We start from the raw sequence: 18,849 nt of genomic DNA on the forward strand, positions 1-18,849 counted from the left end.
ACATTTTACTTTGCTTTTTGGTGAAGACTTGTGACATCTCAAATAAGCTGAAACTGCTCTATTTTTGTTAAATAGAAATCATTCTATTATGGCTCAATCTGGCAAAAAATTCTAAAGCCTGAACTATCAGATGTTGGTGAAACTAGATTAACTGCAACAGGTGCCAAGAAGTGGATGGATTCTGCATGATTTATCAATGAAATAAAAGAAAAACAAAACTAATGTAAGGGTGTGATTGAAAGACACCAGTTCCTGATTTATCAGCTTCTGAGACTGCAGTGCACAAAGCACATGTGCCAGTGTACTTAATCCTGTCTGTTCACATTTGAAGTGACATGTAGCCTGATCCCGGGCAAGTTTTCTTGGTGTTAGCCTCCACTGATCTCAGTGGGATTTTATTCCAAAATAGCTTTGTTCATCAGATTATATATTTGAGGTGCATGGGCATGTGAACCAATTGTCAAGGTGACTTCATAGCAGGGGGTTCCTCATTTGATTCAAATCACTAACACAGAAGCACTTCTTAGATCACTTTTGGGTTTTTCCTCCATCTTAGTTTCCCATTATCTGTGAACAGATTCTCTTCCCTGACTGCTTTCATCATATATGGAGATCTGAAGCAGCTCTAATTTGCTTGTTTAAATGTTTGCATTTGTGATTTGATTTTTCCACTCTCCTGAATACGTAACACCTCGTTGGCATGGCAAAATTCAGCCCCTATCAGTTAGCACCTCTCAAGAAGACTTTCAGGAAACAATCAAAATTCGTTTTGTAGCTTAAGATGAGAGCAAGAGGTAATTGTTTTGGTTGGGCACAGTTGTTTCTGACTGGCTTATTCACCGTGAATTATGACTATTTTAGCCATAATGGTCATAATTATGTAGAACAGATCATAAACAAGGCAAGAGATTATGTTTATTTATGTTTATTATTTTATTAGAATGATTTACCTTGCCTTTTTGCTAATATGGCCGTCAAGGCACTAACCACCACATTATTAATTTTAAAAATATACAATAAAAAATAAATAAATAAGAGAGGCAACATTCATGTTATTGTGAAATTATCATCCCTGCTGGAAATACGAAATGTCACTCTGATGCTCAATTTAGTTAGGTGGTGTTGTGAACATGTGCCCTGCCTCTAAAGCAGGCATCCCCAAACTTCGGCCCTCCAGATGTTTTGGACTACAATTCCCATCATCCTTGACCACTGGTTGTGTTAGCTAGGGATCATGGGAGTTGTAGGCCAAAACATCTGGAGGGCCGCAGTTTGGGGATGCCTGCTCTAAAGTATCATCAGAAAGAAGAAAACTGTTCTAGATTGCATTGCCTTAAGTTGTGATGGAGATATAAACTCACTCCTAGTACTGTACAATTATAATATAGCCATTTATTTATTTATTTAAAATCTAGAAAAATATTTTTAAAAAATGGTATTTCAGAACTCCAGGAATAAATATCCATTTTTAAAATATATATATATATAAAAGCTAGAAAAATATTTAAAAATGGTATTTCAGAATAAACTCAACATATTCCAGCAAAGGTCAGCCAGAGAAGATTAAAAATAGCTTCTAAACTGAGAAAAACAAGAGAGATCAAGAAGGAAGAGTCCTTGCAGACCACAATGCAGGAATCCCCCTACTGTGGTGTGAACTGTCAATCACCACTCCGATAGAATCTTCAGATAAAGGTCAAGGCTTAGACTGCATACACATTCTCATTAACTCTGCATTCATTGCACTTCACTGCTGTTTTGGGGAAGCAGCGCACACAGGACACTAGCCGCCATCTATATTAATCCTGTGTATTCTAGCCTGTCATCTCTTATGATCTCCCAGCCTCAAAGTAGTCCAATGTAGTCCTTTCTTGCTCTTCTATGCATAGCTCCTTTAGACGGCAGGAGCCACAGCAGCTATAGCAACAGTAGGCATGTACTGAGCAAATGTGCACAAATGAAGGCTATTCCTCTTGGCTGAAAAGCTCTCAGTGCCCCCCCCCTTTTAAAAAATAATTTTTATTGAATTTTATAGAACAACAACAAACAAAACACAACACACACACAAAACATAAACAGTGCAGCTCTCAGTGTTTCAGAATTCAATACACCTTGGTTATTTGTCACTGTCCCCAGGCCACAGCGGGGGGGGGAGCTCTTTGGCTACTACTGTTATCATATTATTATTATTATTATTATTATTATTATTATTATTATTATTATTGAAATTTCTATAGCACCTTTCATTTGAGGATCACAGGGCAGTTTAGATGATAAAAACCACAAAAAACATAGTAACAAACAAAAGCAATAGCCCCTTCCCCACAGTTTAAAAGGCGATAGATTGTTTAATTAGCTAAAGGCCTGTGAGAGGAGGCATGTTTTTGCCTGGTGCCTAAAGAAATGTAATGAAGGCACCAAGAAGGCTTCCCTGGGGAGAGCATCCCAAAAACAGGGAGCCACCACAGAAAAGGCTTGTTCTTGTGTTGCCACCCTCCAGACCATTTGTGGTGAAGGCACACGAAAAAAGGTTTCAAATGATGATTGCAGGGTCCAGGTAGGTTCATATGGAGAGAGGTGGTCCCTGAGGTATTGTGGTCCTGGGCTGTTTAAGGCTTTATAGGTCAAAACTGGAACTTTGGATTGGGCCTGGAAACTAACTGGCAGCTAGTACATCTGGGCCAGGATTGGTGCTATATATTCTAACTGGCAATGAAATAGGCCACTGAATTCTGCCCCAGCTGAGTTTTCTGAACCATCCGCAGCCCCACGTATAACACATTGCAGTAATCTACTAACCTAGAAGTTACCAGGGCATAGATAACAGAACTTAGGCTATGGAAACCATATTTTTCCATGAAAAGCATGTCATATGGTTCTTGAAAATTAAGCAGAAGCTGTTAAGAAACAATTGGTTCAGTCCATATTAACAGCACTGTTCCATTCCAAATGTATCATTTCACAGCTAAACAGCTGCTGGCGATTAACTGTTCTTTAAAAGGATCATTCCTTTTTTCATAAGGGGAACAGAAGCATGGAGGCGTTTATAGGGTTGAATCAGGATTGAACGAAACACTTATTTTCTCTTTGTTGTGCAGATCACATTCTTAATTGTCGTGCTCACCCTACTTCTCCAAGCAGTGAGAAGTTCTAGGGGTGGAAGCTTTTGGACATTTGCAATATTTGCACTTGTTTACGGATATACAGGTTGAGCCTAGGTGGAGGAACACAGCCTAGATGCTTTGATATCCAGCCAAAGGCTACTAAAACAGTTAGCACCCCAAAATGCTGTTAGCTTACAGCAATACAGCTCTCTGCCTTTATCCGCCTCTCTCAAACTCCAGTCTGTTTCCCTCCAGACAGGCTGAGTACACACAATAATTTAAAGCACATCTCGTGTTTAAGAATTGTGGTAACTGTATTTCACCCCTCTCAGAGCTACAATTCACAGCACCCTTAATAAAATACAGTTCACAGGATTCTTATTGTGTGGGAGGGGGTGGGTTTTAAATGTATGAAGTGTTCACAGCCATAGAAGCACCTTGTCCCCTCTCCCTGGCTGGATTTGAAGCAGGGGACCTGGATCAGCCATCTTCTCTGACCATCACCTAGCTTCTTGGGTCATTTTAGCTTCCATGGAGACACATCACAGGATTATCAACAATATTAGGTCAGTTCTATGAAAATCAGTAACACAAACACCATAGCTGCCAAGTTTTCCCTTTTCTCGCGAGGAAGCCTATTCAGCATAAGGGAAAATCCCTTTAAAAAAGGGATAACTTGGCAGCTATGAAACACAACTTTTATCTGCTGCTCTAGTAGGCAGGAGTAGACCTAGGATGTGTACACATTTAAAGCACATTCCTTCCCTGCCGCAATTATTGGCACTGTAGTTTAAGTCTGACAGAGTTACAATTCCTAGAAACCCTCAAGAAGCTACGGTGTCCAGAATTCTTAGATGGAGAGAATGTACTTAGAATGTGCTTTAAAGCAGTGTTTCTCAACCTTTTTTGGGCCACGGCACACTTGTTCCATGAAAAAAATCATGAGGCACACCAACTCTGTGCCGCCCTATATTGACATAATTATGACTGTAAGAAACACTTGCCTGGTTTTGGGACGGCTGGGAGCAGGACAGCAGCCAGAGCAGCGGCGGCTCCCCGTCGCCCCTGGGCACGTCCAGCCCGCCGGGTGGCCAGCAAGGAGAAGGAGGAGCGGCGCCTGGTGAATCTGGCCTGGGCGGCACTGCGGCGGCAGGAGACGCCGACAGATCCTGCCCCGAGGAGCCCTTGCGTGGGTCAGGTATGTTCCTCCACCGCCGAGGGGAGAGGAAGAGGACGGTCTGCCGGAATGACCTTGAGCGATTCTCTCGGTGTCTCCGGGAAGGCGGGCGGAGCCGCAGCTGCAGAGACGAGTCGCTAGGGAAGGAGGGAGGGAGCTGCAGGGGCCGGATGTCCCTGCTCTGCAATGGAACTGCCGCTGGATATGAATGCGGGGCGGGGGTGCGCGGAGGAGAAAGCAGCTTTTCTGGGTTTTAAATAAACCCGCCTCGCGTCGCGTCGTGACCCGGCCGGCTTCCTTTCCGGCGGGTCAGTGTTTATTATTGGCGGCCGCCAGGCACGTCACAATACAAATCGCCCTTCCCGTCGCCGCACGCCGCGGCACACTAGCCAGCATCTCGCAGCACAGTACTGTGCCGCGGAACAGCGGTTGAGAAACGCTGCTTTAAAGGTATAGTAGGATGTAGCCCTAAAGGGCTTACATTACAGGAGGGTTGTTTTGGGCTGAATACTAGGAGCAAGCTATTGATGGAAAGAGCAGTCCAACATTGAAAGCAACCACCTAGGGAGGTGGCAGGTGAGCTTTCTGCTACTGGATGGCTTCAAGCAGGCTGAATAGCCATCTGTTGAGGAAGCTCTAGTTCTGGATTTCCTGTTTCAAACAAGGGGTTGGACTAGAATGGTTTACAATCCTGCAAGGCAGGCAACCACAAATCTGTTTTGTTCTATGTCCCACCACCTCTGCCACCACTGTAATAACAGCTTCAAGAATCCTTTGCCTGAAATGCCCACCCACAGTGACAAAAGCATGTGTCAGGCCCCTTGTCTCTGGAATTAATTTCCTCTCAAGATGAGACACAGGGTGAGTAAAGCTGTATGCCCTCTTTAGAAGGCCTTGTTCATCATTAAACCTTGTGGTACTTCATGACTGAGCTGATCACAAGGATGGCACAGAACAAGTCTTTCCCATTTCTTATTTGAACAGAGTTGTCTCTATGCAACCAAGCTCCATTTTATACCCCAACCTTTTCTCCAGAGTGCTTAAGATGGTATATACAGTCTACCTCCATTTTGTCTTCCCAGGTACCATGGCAGAAAAGTGGGTATTGAGAGCAGTGGTCAGATTCTAGAAGGAGATGCTAGGGCTCATTCTCTCATGTGGAAACCCTTTACCCTTTATCCTAGGCATGTAGGAGCTCTGCATATTTACCCAGTGGTAAAGTAACTCAATGGTTACTGTGGATTTTATAATTTGTTGGAAGCTGCCCAGAGTGCTTTATTACTATTACTACTACTGTACTACTACTACTACTACTACTACACCCCTCCCTATACTGTATTCTTACTTAATATGTTCCAAAATTAAAACCTTGCTTTGAAACTTGATATTGAAGCTGACCCCAGATGAGTCATGTCACCAGTTAAGTCCTGGCAGGGGGCACAGTCCAAATACAGTTAGCAACCATTCTCTACATTAAGGATGTTTTCAAAATTAAGTGGTGGGGAGAAATCTATGAAGATAACTTAGTCCATTGCACTTCAAATCATGGGTAGGTTATGGTTATGATTACAATTACAATTAGGCTGTGTTCCCCAAATTAAGGTGGGTTGTGTTAGTAGTAGTAGTAGTAGTAGCAGCACTATACTCAGCTTGTTCCTATTTGTTTCTGGGAGGAGGAGAAAGCCAGAGAGAAAACAAGGGTGGGGGACGAGAGAGAGAGATTGAGAGAGAGAGAGAGAGAGAGAGAGAGGTGACTCATATTGTTAAATATATTTTTTTAAAAAGGGCAATTTTTTTCAGTTTGGGACTTAAGGTGGGTGGAAGTCTATTGGCTTTAACTTGCACGATTTTCTGCACTCAGCAGTCTTCACAGATGAACTTAGGTTGTATGGATAGCTAAATATAAAGATTCTATTTTGCCATTAATCTGCAGGGAAATGTCATTTTCTTTGGTTCATTCACACAGCTGCACCTTTGAGGTGTAGTACAGTAGTTTGAAATGTAACTTCAGTTACGCACCCCTTGGATACTCTTGCCACTTCTCTTGTAATATTGCTGCAAACTCTTCTTATCTCAGTGCAGATCTGAGATTTAGATTCCAGGTCATACGTTTCTCCGTGCAGGTAAGCACACACTCAGGTGGAGGTAGGGCTGCACCTGGATGCCTGCCTTTGCCTGAAGTGATGATGTCAGGTTGTAACAGTATTACTCAGGTGGAGGTTGCAACTTTAATAAGCAGCCACTGTGGGAAATCACCTTCCTGGAGTGGAACTGTGTACACACTGTGACGTGTATATTTTATAAAATGGGCAAACTTCTTAAATCAGATTTATAATATTTTCAGCGAATAAAAATCTGTATCACTCCTGGCAATAACATTTCCTGTTAATTTCTTATTGATAGCCCATGTACATATCTGGCAGCAGTAGCAGTGGCCTGCGTTGTTTTATTGCTTGTTGTGCTGGCTTTTCTAAGCAGCTGAGAGCTAAGACTCATGACCTCCCAGATGATGTAAGAAACTGGTCACTTGTCTTCTGCGCCATTGCCAGAACAACCTCAAATTCACTTGCAGACGAGTCACTGAAGAGATTTCTAATATATTTGCAAGTACATGTCCAAGTAAACCCATCAGTCTCAGTGAAACATTCATCTGTATATGATTGCACTGGATTGCACCTTTACTATCTCTGACCTACACAGGCTGCCATGGCTCTTCCACTGCATCTGCCGAAAAGCACCATGTGGCAGGCAGGCAGGCAGGCAGGCAGGCAGGCAGGCAGGCAGGCAGGCAGGCAGGCAGGCAGGCAGGCTTTCCCCTGCATTTGTGACACAGTCACAGGGACTTAGAGTGCTCCAAGATGTCCACTCAGTACTGTAAATGTTGAGACCTTGCAAATGGGTCAGTTGCAATATTTAAATTTTTTCTTAACTTTTCATGTTTCTCTCAGACAAGGGCACATAGCAACCTAGGAAACTGTCTTATTCCAACTCAGTCTGTTGTTCCATCTAGCTCTGTATTGTCTACAGGGTTGGTGCTACGATTAGGCCAAATAGGCAGCCACCTATGATGCAGACCTCAGACGAGTGCAGTACCGACCTTTGAGGAGTCCAGTTTTATACAGATTAGTTTTTTGTTATATCATAAATGTATGATAATAATTTACTTTTATTGTATATTTTGAAAAAGTTGTACAGTGGAACCTCGGTTTACGACTACCTACATTTATGAAAACCTCCGTTTACGAATGCCACGGACCCGGAAGTGTTTACATCCGGGTTCCGCGGCGTCAGATGCGCAGACGCGATCTGTGCAGCTCGCGCATGCACAGAAGGAATCTGCGCAGCGCACATGTGCGCAGACGCTCTCTATCGGTGCTTCGTGCATGCACAGAAGCAAACCTTCGGCGAGCGAATACCTCGGCAGAACGGATTGTGTTCACAAACCGAGGTACCACTGTAGACTCTACACTGTGCACTAGAATTTTTTTGAGGGGTGTGTGTGTGTGTGTGTGTGTATGTGTATGTGTGCAAGTAGTTAGCCTTGCCCGGGGCACAGAATAGCCTGGCACCAGCACTGACTGTCTACATTGATTGGCAGTGGCTCCTACATTGCAGGGGGTTGGATTACATGATCCACAGGGTACCTTCCAACTCCTCGATTCTATGATTCTTCAGGGTTTCAGGCAGGAAGTATGTCCCAGACCTGCCCGGAAAAGGTGGAGATGGAATTTAAAAATCCAGATTAAATGAGTGAAAAATGCAAGCTGGTATTCTGATGTCAATTGTGCTATATGGATTTTCCAAAAACCTGTATGAATGAGGACTATTGATCCCATCCGGAAACATCTGAACATGCAGATAAGCATGCATAAGATTGGGATGTTAGAAAAAAAAAACAGACTTGTTTGGTTTTGGGGTGACAATCACTTCCAAAGTTCCTCTCTTTCGTGGCTGATTTTTCCAAAATAGAAAGTCCTATGTAGTTTTGTTCCACCCACCCCTGTAATCCCAGTGTTTGAAACCAATGGTTGCATTACAAGCACAAAGTAAGAGGTGAAGCTTACTGTAATAACTGCATTTGAGAGACATTTCACCTATAAATTTTTGACTAGTCATGCAGCTGTTACAAGCAGAGGAGCCCAGCTAGAAAAAAGTTGCAACTCAAATAGTGCACAATTGTCCAAAGGCTTTTAAGAAATATTTTCAATTGCACTGAAAGTCAGGCCTTTAAAAAAGAATATGTTCTCATATCCCCAGACAGAAACCATCTTTGAATTTTTTTTGATGAATATAGAGTTTGGTTATCTAGTCACAAACATAATGAAGCAGAAATCTGCTCACAGCAATTGAGAGGCAAATACTTTTGTTTTTTAATTCATCTTAGAATGTCTTTAAATAATAGTTTGGTTGCTTAGGTAAAGTGCTTTCCTGACTAAATTGTGAGTGCCCTCTAGACTTTAAAAATAAGTACTGCAGTATTGTTTTTACATATACAGTGGTACCTCTGGTTACAAACTTAATTCGTTCCGGAGGTCCGTTCTTAACCTGAAACCATTTTTTACCTGAGGTACCACTTTAGCTAATGGGGCCTCCCATTGCCACTGCACGATTTCTGTTCTCATCCTGAGGTAAAATTCTTAACCTGAGGTACTATTTCCAAGTTAGTGGAGTCTGTAACCCGAAGTGTTTGTAATCCGAGGTGTTTGTAACACAAGGTGTTTGTAACCCGAGGAACCACTGTACATTTAATTAAAGAAAACTTAGAGACTAAGAACAGCTTCACACATGTTCTGTTACTTGCCCAGAAAATGTTTCTGCATAGCTAACAGTATAAAATATATATGCCTGGTAGTCAGCTGTGGCTATCTATATGTAGGTTTTGTGTTGTTTCCTACAAGGAAGTAACTTCCCTGCAGAAAAAAAGTGTTATCTGAATTGATCTTAACTGGTTTACTGAAACACTGGAATTGTGCAAGCAACTGTAGTTTTCTTAGAAAGCTTTTTTACAAAAGCTTTTTAGGTAACTTTTTCCCCCAACTGACCTTCCAGGGCTGATATTTTTTAGGTGGGTGATGGCCTGAATTATGTTCTTTTGTACTTTTTTTTTAAATGGGAGAGTTGCAGAGTACTGGTTATAAGGTTTTTTTTAAAAAAAAAAATGTATTCTCCTTATGTTTATGATTTATTTATTTTTAGCTTAAGTCACTTTGGACATTTGCCCAGAAAAGCAGCTTTAAAATATTTCAAATTGTAATTAAAAATGTTTTGCATGTCTAGATCACTGTAAAAAAAGAGGTCTCCGGGACAGCAGCACATAGGCAGCAGTAGTGGTTCTAACAGATCCATTGCTCTGTAAGGCATATCTTTAGATCACCCATCACAAATATTTTACGCGCCAGAGGTTTGGACGACAGCTGCAGCCAGCATAGTAGGATTTTCTCCTATTTTTGTTCCATGTTAGAGAACTGTGTTGAAGCCATTGTGCCCCACACATTGTTTTGCTGGTGGTTCTGACACTCTTCAAAAAGTTCAGGACTGTCTGGTAAAGGAAATGATTTACATGTATATTTGCTAAGGCAGAAGTCCTTAAAATGCTACCTGGAGAAGGAAAGGAACGTTTCCTGGTTGAGAAGGTGTTACGCAATTCAAACCTTTACAAGGCAGAGTGGGAATTTCCTGGATTACACCTGTTAAATTAAGTAATCAGGAAAGTAAATGAAGTGTCATTCCTACTTGCAGACTGGACTCCAATCTCCTTTATCGAGAAAGCCTTTTTAATCGTTCTTTCAGATTGGATGAAAAAGTTATTAGCTGCACATCCCCTCCCCAGGAGTGATCACATGAAATGACATGGCCCTTTAAAATGCTGGCCTTCCTCTATGGCATTTGCCCTGTCCTCTAGACTTCAGCAGTATGGCAATCTCATAACTTGTCCTTTCTTCAGTCTTTGTTGGTGCAATTTATGTGCCCTACCCCAAATCTCTCCTCTTTGTTACTCATTGTTTTTATCAGGGAACGTCCATATATTCATAGTGGAGATGTTTGCTCCTGTTAAAAGATAGGTGGGCATGCACAGTTTTGAGGCATTGGCCTGTTGTTTATTTTGCTTTGTTTTGCCAAATTACGTGTATTTTGTTTTAGGCTACCGGCAGGCCTGTCCTTTTAAGGTAGGGTACTGAACCTAGACAGCATCTTAAAAAGCAGAGACATCACCTTGCCTACAAAGGTCCGTATAGTTAAAGCTATGGTTTCCCCAGTAGTGATGTATGGAAGTGAGAGCTGGACCATAAAGAAGGCTGATCGCCGAAGAATTGATGCTTTTGAATTATGGTGTTGGAGGAGACTCTTGAGAGTCCCATGGAGATCAAAACTATCAATTCTGAAGGAAATCAGCCCTGAGTGCTCACTGGAAGGACAGATCGTGAAGCTGAGGCTCCAATACTTTGGCCACCTCATGAGAAGAGAAGACTCCCTGGAAAAGACCCTGATGCTGGGAAAGATTGAGGGCACTAGGAGAAGGGGACGACAGAGGGACGAGATGGTTGGACAGTGTTCTCGAAGCTACGAACATGAGTTTGACCAAACTGCGGGAGGCAGTGGAAGATAGGAGTGCCTGGCGTGCTATGGTCCATGGGGTCACGAAGAGTTGGACACGACTAAACAACAACAACAACAAACAACAACAACAGAACCTATAAAAACCTAGAAGAATAAACAAGTGGAGCCTGCAACAAAATATTGTTGTATATTCTCTTACCTCCTAAGAATGGTACGTACTCTCGTTGAGGATTCCCCCCAAATTGAGCATTCCAAACACATACACATGGCACAGCATTCCACAATGGTTGTTTCTCTATTGATACACAATGGCTCCTGAACATTCTGTTTTCATTGGGCTATCTCTGGGGGTGGGGATCCCCTTAAGGTTGTTAAAACTTCAATATGTTATGATTTGTTTATGTCATGATTTGTTTATGTTATAATTAATATGTTTTCCCCTTTTTTATTTGTATTTGTTTATTTGTATTTTATGAAATTAAATAAAGATATTTTTAATTAAAAAAAATAAAACTTCAGACTTCGAGGTTTCTCATGCCACCCTTGTTTTTAAATATATTGACTCAATTTCTGTTGTCATTAAATATTATATCTATTTCAGTCTGTCTATTCGAAATGAAATGAAATGAAATAGGACACACCAAACTGGGTGAAAACAAATTCAACTCATTCATATTATATCAGAAATAATACAACACTCCTGTAATGTAGATCAGTATTATTGTACCCACATTGCAGATCAAGAACTGAGGCTAGAAGCAGCTTGGCTATGGCTACCAAATTATTTATTTACTACATTTACATCCTGCCTTTCCTTGATGGAGCTCAAAGCAGCATGATTCCTCACCCTCCATTTTATCCTCAAATCAACTACATAATGGAAGCTCATCTGAGAGGCTCAATTTCACCTCCCAAGCTTCATGGCTGAGTGGGGATTTGAACCTGGGTTGCCCTGGCCCTGGTCCTAGTCCAACACTCTAACCACTACACCAGAATTACTGGAGCAAGATTTGAGGAATCAGAAACTTCCCTGCCATTTCATTGCCCTAGCCATTTCATTGCATAAGCTCCTGTGTCCCCATTCTACCTACAGGTTGGAAATAATCAGGGATTGCTTATTTTAAAAATCCATATAGGATTAAGGTGCCAGTCTACAAATTGTGCTCACTCATCATGTAAACAATGTTCAGTTCAGTTCTATCTCATCTGAGCGACTGCTTTCATATTTTAACCTCTGACTGCTTCCAAATGTCACCAGGCCTACTTAATGCAGCACAGTACATGATACTGTGCAGTAGAATTACATTTTGTGCATTAGGCATGCTGACAAGCTGGGTGAAGTTGAACCACATGCTTCTGATGGACATGGATGAGAGAGTAGCGACGATGACTGTACTCCTGGCGCATGTTGAGAGTCATGCAAAAATCCTAATTAACGAATAAAAAAGCGAGTCACAAAACATATAATCTCTGAGATCTTAAAACATATGTTTCTGAAGTTTATCTTGCAATTTATTTTTGCAGTGTTCCCAGGCATGCAATTCTATTAGTCAAGTTAAGTTAAAACCGTAGGTGAGTGCCATATCTCTCTTTGTGTGATTGAGCTGTAACTTTCATGACAGAGAGGTATTCACAGTGCACTGCCCGTGAATTGCAATCCATTGCACAAAGCGTTGGCTACAGAAAGCCAGGTTCAAATCTTTTCCTCTAATCTGAATTTTATTTTGTCACCTTCCTCAACCTTTCAGGTATGAAGCAGTCCCAGGTGATGGGAAGGGATTGGATTGGTTTCCCCCTTTTCCTCCTATAGCCACATTCTACAGATTGCCTTGCTTTTCCTCTGTAGCCACATCCAGCTTTTTAGACTCTGGTACTTGGTACATGCCAGACTGTAGTTTTACTGGTCATACCACAATTGTCAGTTGAGCACAATCTAATATTTCACTTAATAATACATGCTTAAAATTACACTGCCCTCTTAATTTTTACCCATATGAGCTGGGTAAATTTGTACTCTGAACTAGTTTGATAAAAAAACTTCAGTGATATCCCCTGAAAATAATTAGCACATTGATTGGGGGATAATTTAGTTGCACTCATTTAGAAGAAGCAACTTCATGCCAACAGCCTCCACAAATCTCCTCACTGTGCTTCAGTTCTTCCTAGGGTTTCCAATTAAGGTGGGGAAGATTTTAAAAGCCTGGTTTCTTTTCTCTCAAACATAGGTGAACAGAAAATTTTGGGGCTGGTTTCTGCCTCTAGACTTCCATCTCATAAAACTGATTGAAACTTTGGTTTTACTCCTTGCTCCATTGGTGGTCCTGTCATGGATTGTGTCCCAGGTTCCAGATATTTTGTTAATAATTTCAAGAGCCAGCAACACCAGCTGCTTCCATAGCCATCTCTTTCAAAACTATTTCATAGCAAATCAGTTTGCACGTACAGAAGCTGGAAAGCAGTTCTTATCCAAGTGTGTGTGTATATACCTGTGTGTATATTTAGCAAAATTTTAACAGAAAAATACACCAAATCAGAAAACTTACAATACTTATATATGTTTATTCATTTTAGTGGATATTTTAATATACATTTTAACATTTTAATTCAGTTTAGTAATAGTTTATATCCATTTTAAAAACAAAAGCATTCATGATACCGTCATACCTCGGTTTACAACCGCCTCGGTTTACAAACACCGCGGACCCATCTGGAATGGATTAATTCACTTTCCATTACTTTCAATGGGAAAGTTTGCTTCAGGTTAAGTACGCTTCAGTTTAAGTGTCCAGAGAAGTGGACACGGAGCAATGGATTCAAACTACAAGAAAGAAGATTCCACCTGAACATTAGGAAGAACCCTGACAGTAAGAGCTGTTCGGCAGTGGAATTTGCTACCAAGGAGTGTGGTGGAGTCTCCTTCTTTGGAGGTCTTTAAGCAGAGGCTTGACAGGCATATGTCAGGAATGCTTTGATGGTGTTTCCTGCTTGGCAGGGGGTTGGACTGGATGGCCCTTGTGGTCTCTTCCAACTCTATGATTTTAAGTACTCTGCAGACCGTTTGGAACGGATTAATCCACTTTCCATTACTTTCAATGGGAAAGTTCGCTTTAGGTTAAGTACGCTTTAGGTTAAGTACAGACTTCCAGAACCAATTACACTCATACTTCGGGTTAAGTACGCTTCAGTTTAAGTACTCCGCGGACTGCCTGGAACAGATTAATCCACTTTACATTACTTTCAATGGAAAAGTTCACTTCAGGTTAAGTACAGACTTCCGGAACCAATTGTGTTTGTAAACCGAGGTACCGCTGTATTGCATATCTTTGGCTATGTCCTTAGTCATAAGGCCAGGAAGGAGCTTTTAGTCTTTCCTTCCCCTTGTTCTCTTTTTATAAACCCCAATTTACGGTGAGCTTTACAGAGTTGCTTTTCTTTTACCTAGCAGATTAGCTTTGGGGAGCTTGATGAAAATCCAAAAAACAGATTTAGCAAGTAGCATTTCTATACTTGATGCATATTTGTCAGTTTTAAAAGATAAAGTGTTTTTTCCTCTTCCTTAACTAGATGCGACAGCAGAGAGCTTGATGAGGAAATAAGGATTCTGATAGGGAAGAGTGGTGCTTGGGAGTCCTGTAAGAAGCTGGAGAGCAGCTCACATCCCCTGAACGTAAGCAACTTTCTTTCCACTTTGTCATTCTTGACAAACTCCTGTTAATCATCACGACTTATCCTGTGCAGTTGTATACAACTTCCTTTATTGCTTATATGATGGGAACAAACACTTCCTTATATCTCCTCTCTGTAGTTGCTTCCTGATTTTAGGGGAAACACTTGTATGAAATGTCATTACTTTTCTAGACTTTAAGCCATTGTGACCACATCAGTGCTTTCCCATGGGGCAGTGATACATCAGTTTTATGCTACTCATTTGCCTATGATCCAAAGCCAGAGATTCAAAATTAACAAAGCAGTGTCAGTCACTGATGGCAAGATTGTTATCCCATTGGTATTTCATATTTTTAGGAATGGTGGCAATGCTGGGTCATCATTTCTCTCCCTCCCTTCTGTGGCAGACAGGAAGGTAGGTCTCAGGTGTGGCTTGGAGTTCTTCTTGGAATAAAGGTTATTCATCTTGGCACTCTGGCTGAATAGGTGATGCAGTTGTTGGTCTCATCCCTGCAGAAGTATGGGTGGATCGCATGGATCATGTGTGGTACCCTGATTTTTATCAGCCCCAGCCAGCTTGGGAGATGTAAACCAGTAACATCTGAAGCTGCATGGGTTCCCCTTCTCTGTCTTAGACACATAAATACAGTCATACCTCGGTTTAAATACACTTTGGTTTGAGTACTTTCAGTTTAAGTACTCCATAGACCCATCTGGAACGGATTAATCCACTTTCCATTACTTTCAATGGGAAAGTTCACTTCAGGTTAAGTCATAGCTGCCAAGTTTCCCCTTTTCTCACAAGGAAGCCTATTCAGCATAAGTGAATTTCCCTTAAAAAAAGGGATAACTTGGCAGCTATGGAAAAATTCCTTCAGTAGCACCTTAAAGACCAACTAAGTTTATACTTTGGTATGAGCTTTCGTGTGCATGCAGCTATGGGTTAAGTATGCTTGGCAGCTATGGGTTAAGTATGCTTCAGGTTAAGTACAGACTTCTGTGTACTTAAACCGAGGTACCACTGTAACACCACATGCTCATGTATTCCTGCCTCTCACCCAGAAGAAAAAGAGCCCAGTGGTTCCAGAAACTTGAAAAACCGACACATGGAGCATGTATGATATTTTGGATAAGAAGCAACATACAGTATTGCTAGGAGAAAGTACTTTTTAAAAATCATGGCACTTTCCCTTAAAGATCTTCAAGGCAACACAATTACTGTACTAAAATGCTGTTACATACTTGACTTAGGTTATTTGAACATTTCACAATGTTACATTTCTCATGTCTCTTCTCAATGGTTGTCAGGTAACTCTTTTTGAATGGAATTGTATAAGAGAAGGGAAAACAGCAGCCATTCTGCCCAGAGAGCATTCATTAGTATTCCACTCAAACTTTTAAGATACAATTTTAATATTGCTGTTCATGCCACTGTTGGGATCATTTTGCTTTTAAGTTTATGCTTTATTTACATCTGAATTATTTTCTCTTTCTGCTAATATTTGTATTCTTGTAAATAATTTTAGAACTATGATTACAGGGTAGAAATATTAAATTACAAGCACCAGTGCCACAGTTTAGTAGCTGTCCCTCCCTTTGCCAAGAAGACTTGTTAAATCTTCCCCTTCATTTTTCAGTTCACTGGGTGCCGTTCATGCTTCCTTAATCCTTCCTTTCCAACTGGGGAACCAGCAAGGGTTGCCTCAAATCTATCAGTATTTTGCAGGAAAAAGTCAACTGCATACCATAAATTTAAGTTTGAGCAGTTAAAGTGGATTAAAATGCTCTGTTGTCCTAGGACAACAAATCCGCTTAATAATAATAATAATAATAATAATAATAATAATAATAATAATAATAACAACAACAACGCATGACATTATTATTATTTGTCATTATGAAAGTGACTGGGAAATGTACTAAGTGTGGGATGTACCAAGATGCAAGGGAAGGCATGCAAATATTTCACAAGAAAATCAGGATTAATAACCTCCCCTGCAAACAAATTAGAATAAATACTCAATAAAGACTGGACATAGTCTAATCTGTGCATAAACTTAGTGGAAGCAAATCAGGATGGAAGCTTAATAAAGAGGTCATTTGAGAGAGAGCCCTAGGATCAGGCAGCCCTGGGTTCAAATCTCAACTCAACCATGAAGCTCGCTAAGTGAACAAACCTAAGCCAGCCCTTATCTCTCATCAATCTTTGAGAATTATCATCCCTTATCATCAATATTTGAGAATTGTGAGCTTCGGTAGTCTTGTTAAGCTTTTACACATGAACCTTAGAGTCCGCCCCCTGAGGAAACCATTCCTACGGGGAAGAAGCTAGCTGCCTGTCGGATGAGATAAGAACGCATGGGAAGAGATAAGACCGCATGATACATCATAGCACTTTATTATCGGACTTGATTATTGCACTTTATACTGGACTTTTAAGACTTTGAGCATGAGATTTTGTACACATTTTTGAATCTCTTTGTATATGTGAAGGTTGTTGGTGCATATACATTTAAATATTTGCACTTCACAGTTTTTTAACTTTTCATTGTTTAGCCCTGATCTCTCAGCTCAACCTTATAGGATTGTTGTGAAGGGCAAAGTGTCCTGAAGTTTGGGATAAAATGGATTAGATAAATGCTCGGCCCTTTTTGTACTGCCACAGCTTTGCTTTAGTTTATTCCCCAACCCTCGCCCCCATTTCTTTGCCTTTAATACATGGCTTGGAGAGGAGAGATTCAGCTCTTTTTGTTTGTTTGTTTGCTTGCTTCATTTCTATGAATTGATGTCATGACCCACCTTGGGGGTTGAAATGTGGGACATAAATATTTAGATAAAGAAATGAATAATTGTTCCTTGATTCCCTTCTGTATCTATTTACCCCTGACTGCTATTGATGCAGCTGGGTCGCTTCTTATCCCTCTGGTGGTACAAAGTGGTTGATGTTGCCATCTTCTGTTTAATTTAAGTGTTCTTTTTAAATTAAAGGCAAATTTTAATGTGCTTCACTCTAAAAAGAAACAATGTTTATATTTAAGGCAAAGACATATACACATGAAGTAAACAAGCAGACAAGCTTTTACATAAGAACATAAGAAGACTTGCTGGATCAGGCCAATGGCCTAATCCAAAATGTTTTCACCTAAAATACATATTTTAGCCTATATTATGAATTTTTGTGTTCATCTAAACCTAAAATATGTATTTTTTATACAGTGCACATGTTTAAAAATGGTTTTATTGTGACATAATATTCAGGAAGTATGACAAATGAAGGATAGCTGTGTTCCAGATTGCATATTAATCTAGGATATATAAATTGGGCCAGTTATATGCTGAACATCCTCAGGCATCTCTTTAAACTCAGAAGGAACTGAAAATTGCACATTTAGTCCTCAGATATTAAAAAAGCAGGAAAGATTAGAGTGAAGAAATGTGAAGTATAAACTGAAATGCAAAATAGGTGGGGAGGGGGAGAATATAATCCAGTGAATATATATATGGGGGAAAGTGTTTAATAGATTGCAAAAATGTGCTATGCCCTGTGTGCTTGAAGTTCACTTAGATCAGATTTCATATAGCAACACGTTTCCTATCTGCTTCAGAAAAAATTAACAACATATCATATTTTGGGGGTGGGGGTGGGGGAACAAAACAAAACAAAACCTGTACTGCCTTCTGTCTGTACAAAAATACCTGGCTGCCTTCAATTTCCCTCAGAAGGCAAGTGACTCACACAATTTGCTACATGTTTTTGAGGGTGGGATCTGGAGTGTTTATCTGAGTCTTCTTGATTTTCTTCTGAGGTGCTTTTTCGCAAACCCATTTGGGAGCGCAGTGGGTCTGCATGCCTTTCTATAATGTTTACAATTTCCGAAGCAGAGAATTCAGATGACATCCCATAAACTGACATCTTGTAACCCAAAGGCTCTTTCAAAGCTGTTTTCAGGACTTATGTGTAAACAAATTCCCTCTGCTTCCTTCCCCCTTTTTTATACAAACCAGGAGATCTTCACAGGGAAAATAAAACTAGGCTTAAAAGATACCACATGACTGTGATCTGCTGTGAGAAGCTAATGAGACTGTGAACATCTGCTTCATGCACCAGTAATTGCATCTGTAATGGTTTTTCATTACAGTGTGTTGCTATATCCCAGTCCTTTCTTGGGGCGTAGTGATCTTAATCATCCTTAAGTTAAGCCCATTGTATAACTTGAAGAGAAGATTCCGCTATTAATCCTTATGAGAACAAGATAAATGCTGTGAGCTTTGTTTCCCTTCAAGACATACACAAGCAAACTCTATTGGAAAGTTCCTCTAATAGAAAAGCACATTTGTTCTCAT

General features: G+C 40.6%; 1 protein-coding gene across 2 annotated transcripts in view; it reads left to right on the forward strand.

The window, feature by feature from the left end:
* The window catches only part of TNIP3 (TNFAIP3 interacting protein 3), a 96,561-nt gene that overhangs the window by 17,712 nt on the left and 60,000 nt on the right, over positions 1-18,849 (forward strand). For both annotated transcript variants that reach the window (XM_088660372.1, XM_088660371.1), the window contains exon 3: positions 14,404-14,506. In XM_088660372.1, coding sequence (XP_088516498.1) covers positions 14,404-14,506 — 103 coding nt within the window. The remainder of the gene's footprint in view (positions 1-14,403; positions 14,507-18,849) is intronic.

This window comes from Zootoca vivipara, chromosome Z1, assembly GCF_965207765.1.
Source record: "Zootoca vivipara chromosome Z1, rZooViv2.hap1.1, whole genome shotgun sequence".
NCBI classification, from domain to species: Eukaryota; Metazoa; Chordata; class Lepidosauria; order Squamata; family Lacertidae; genus Zootoca; species Zootoca vivipara.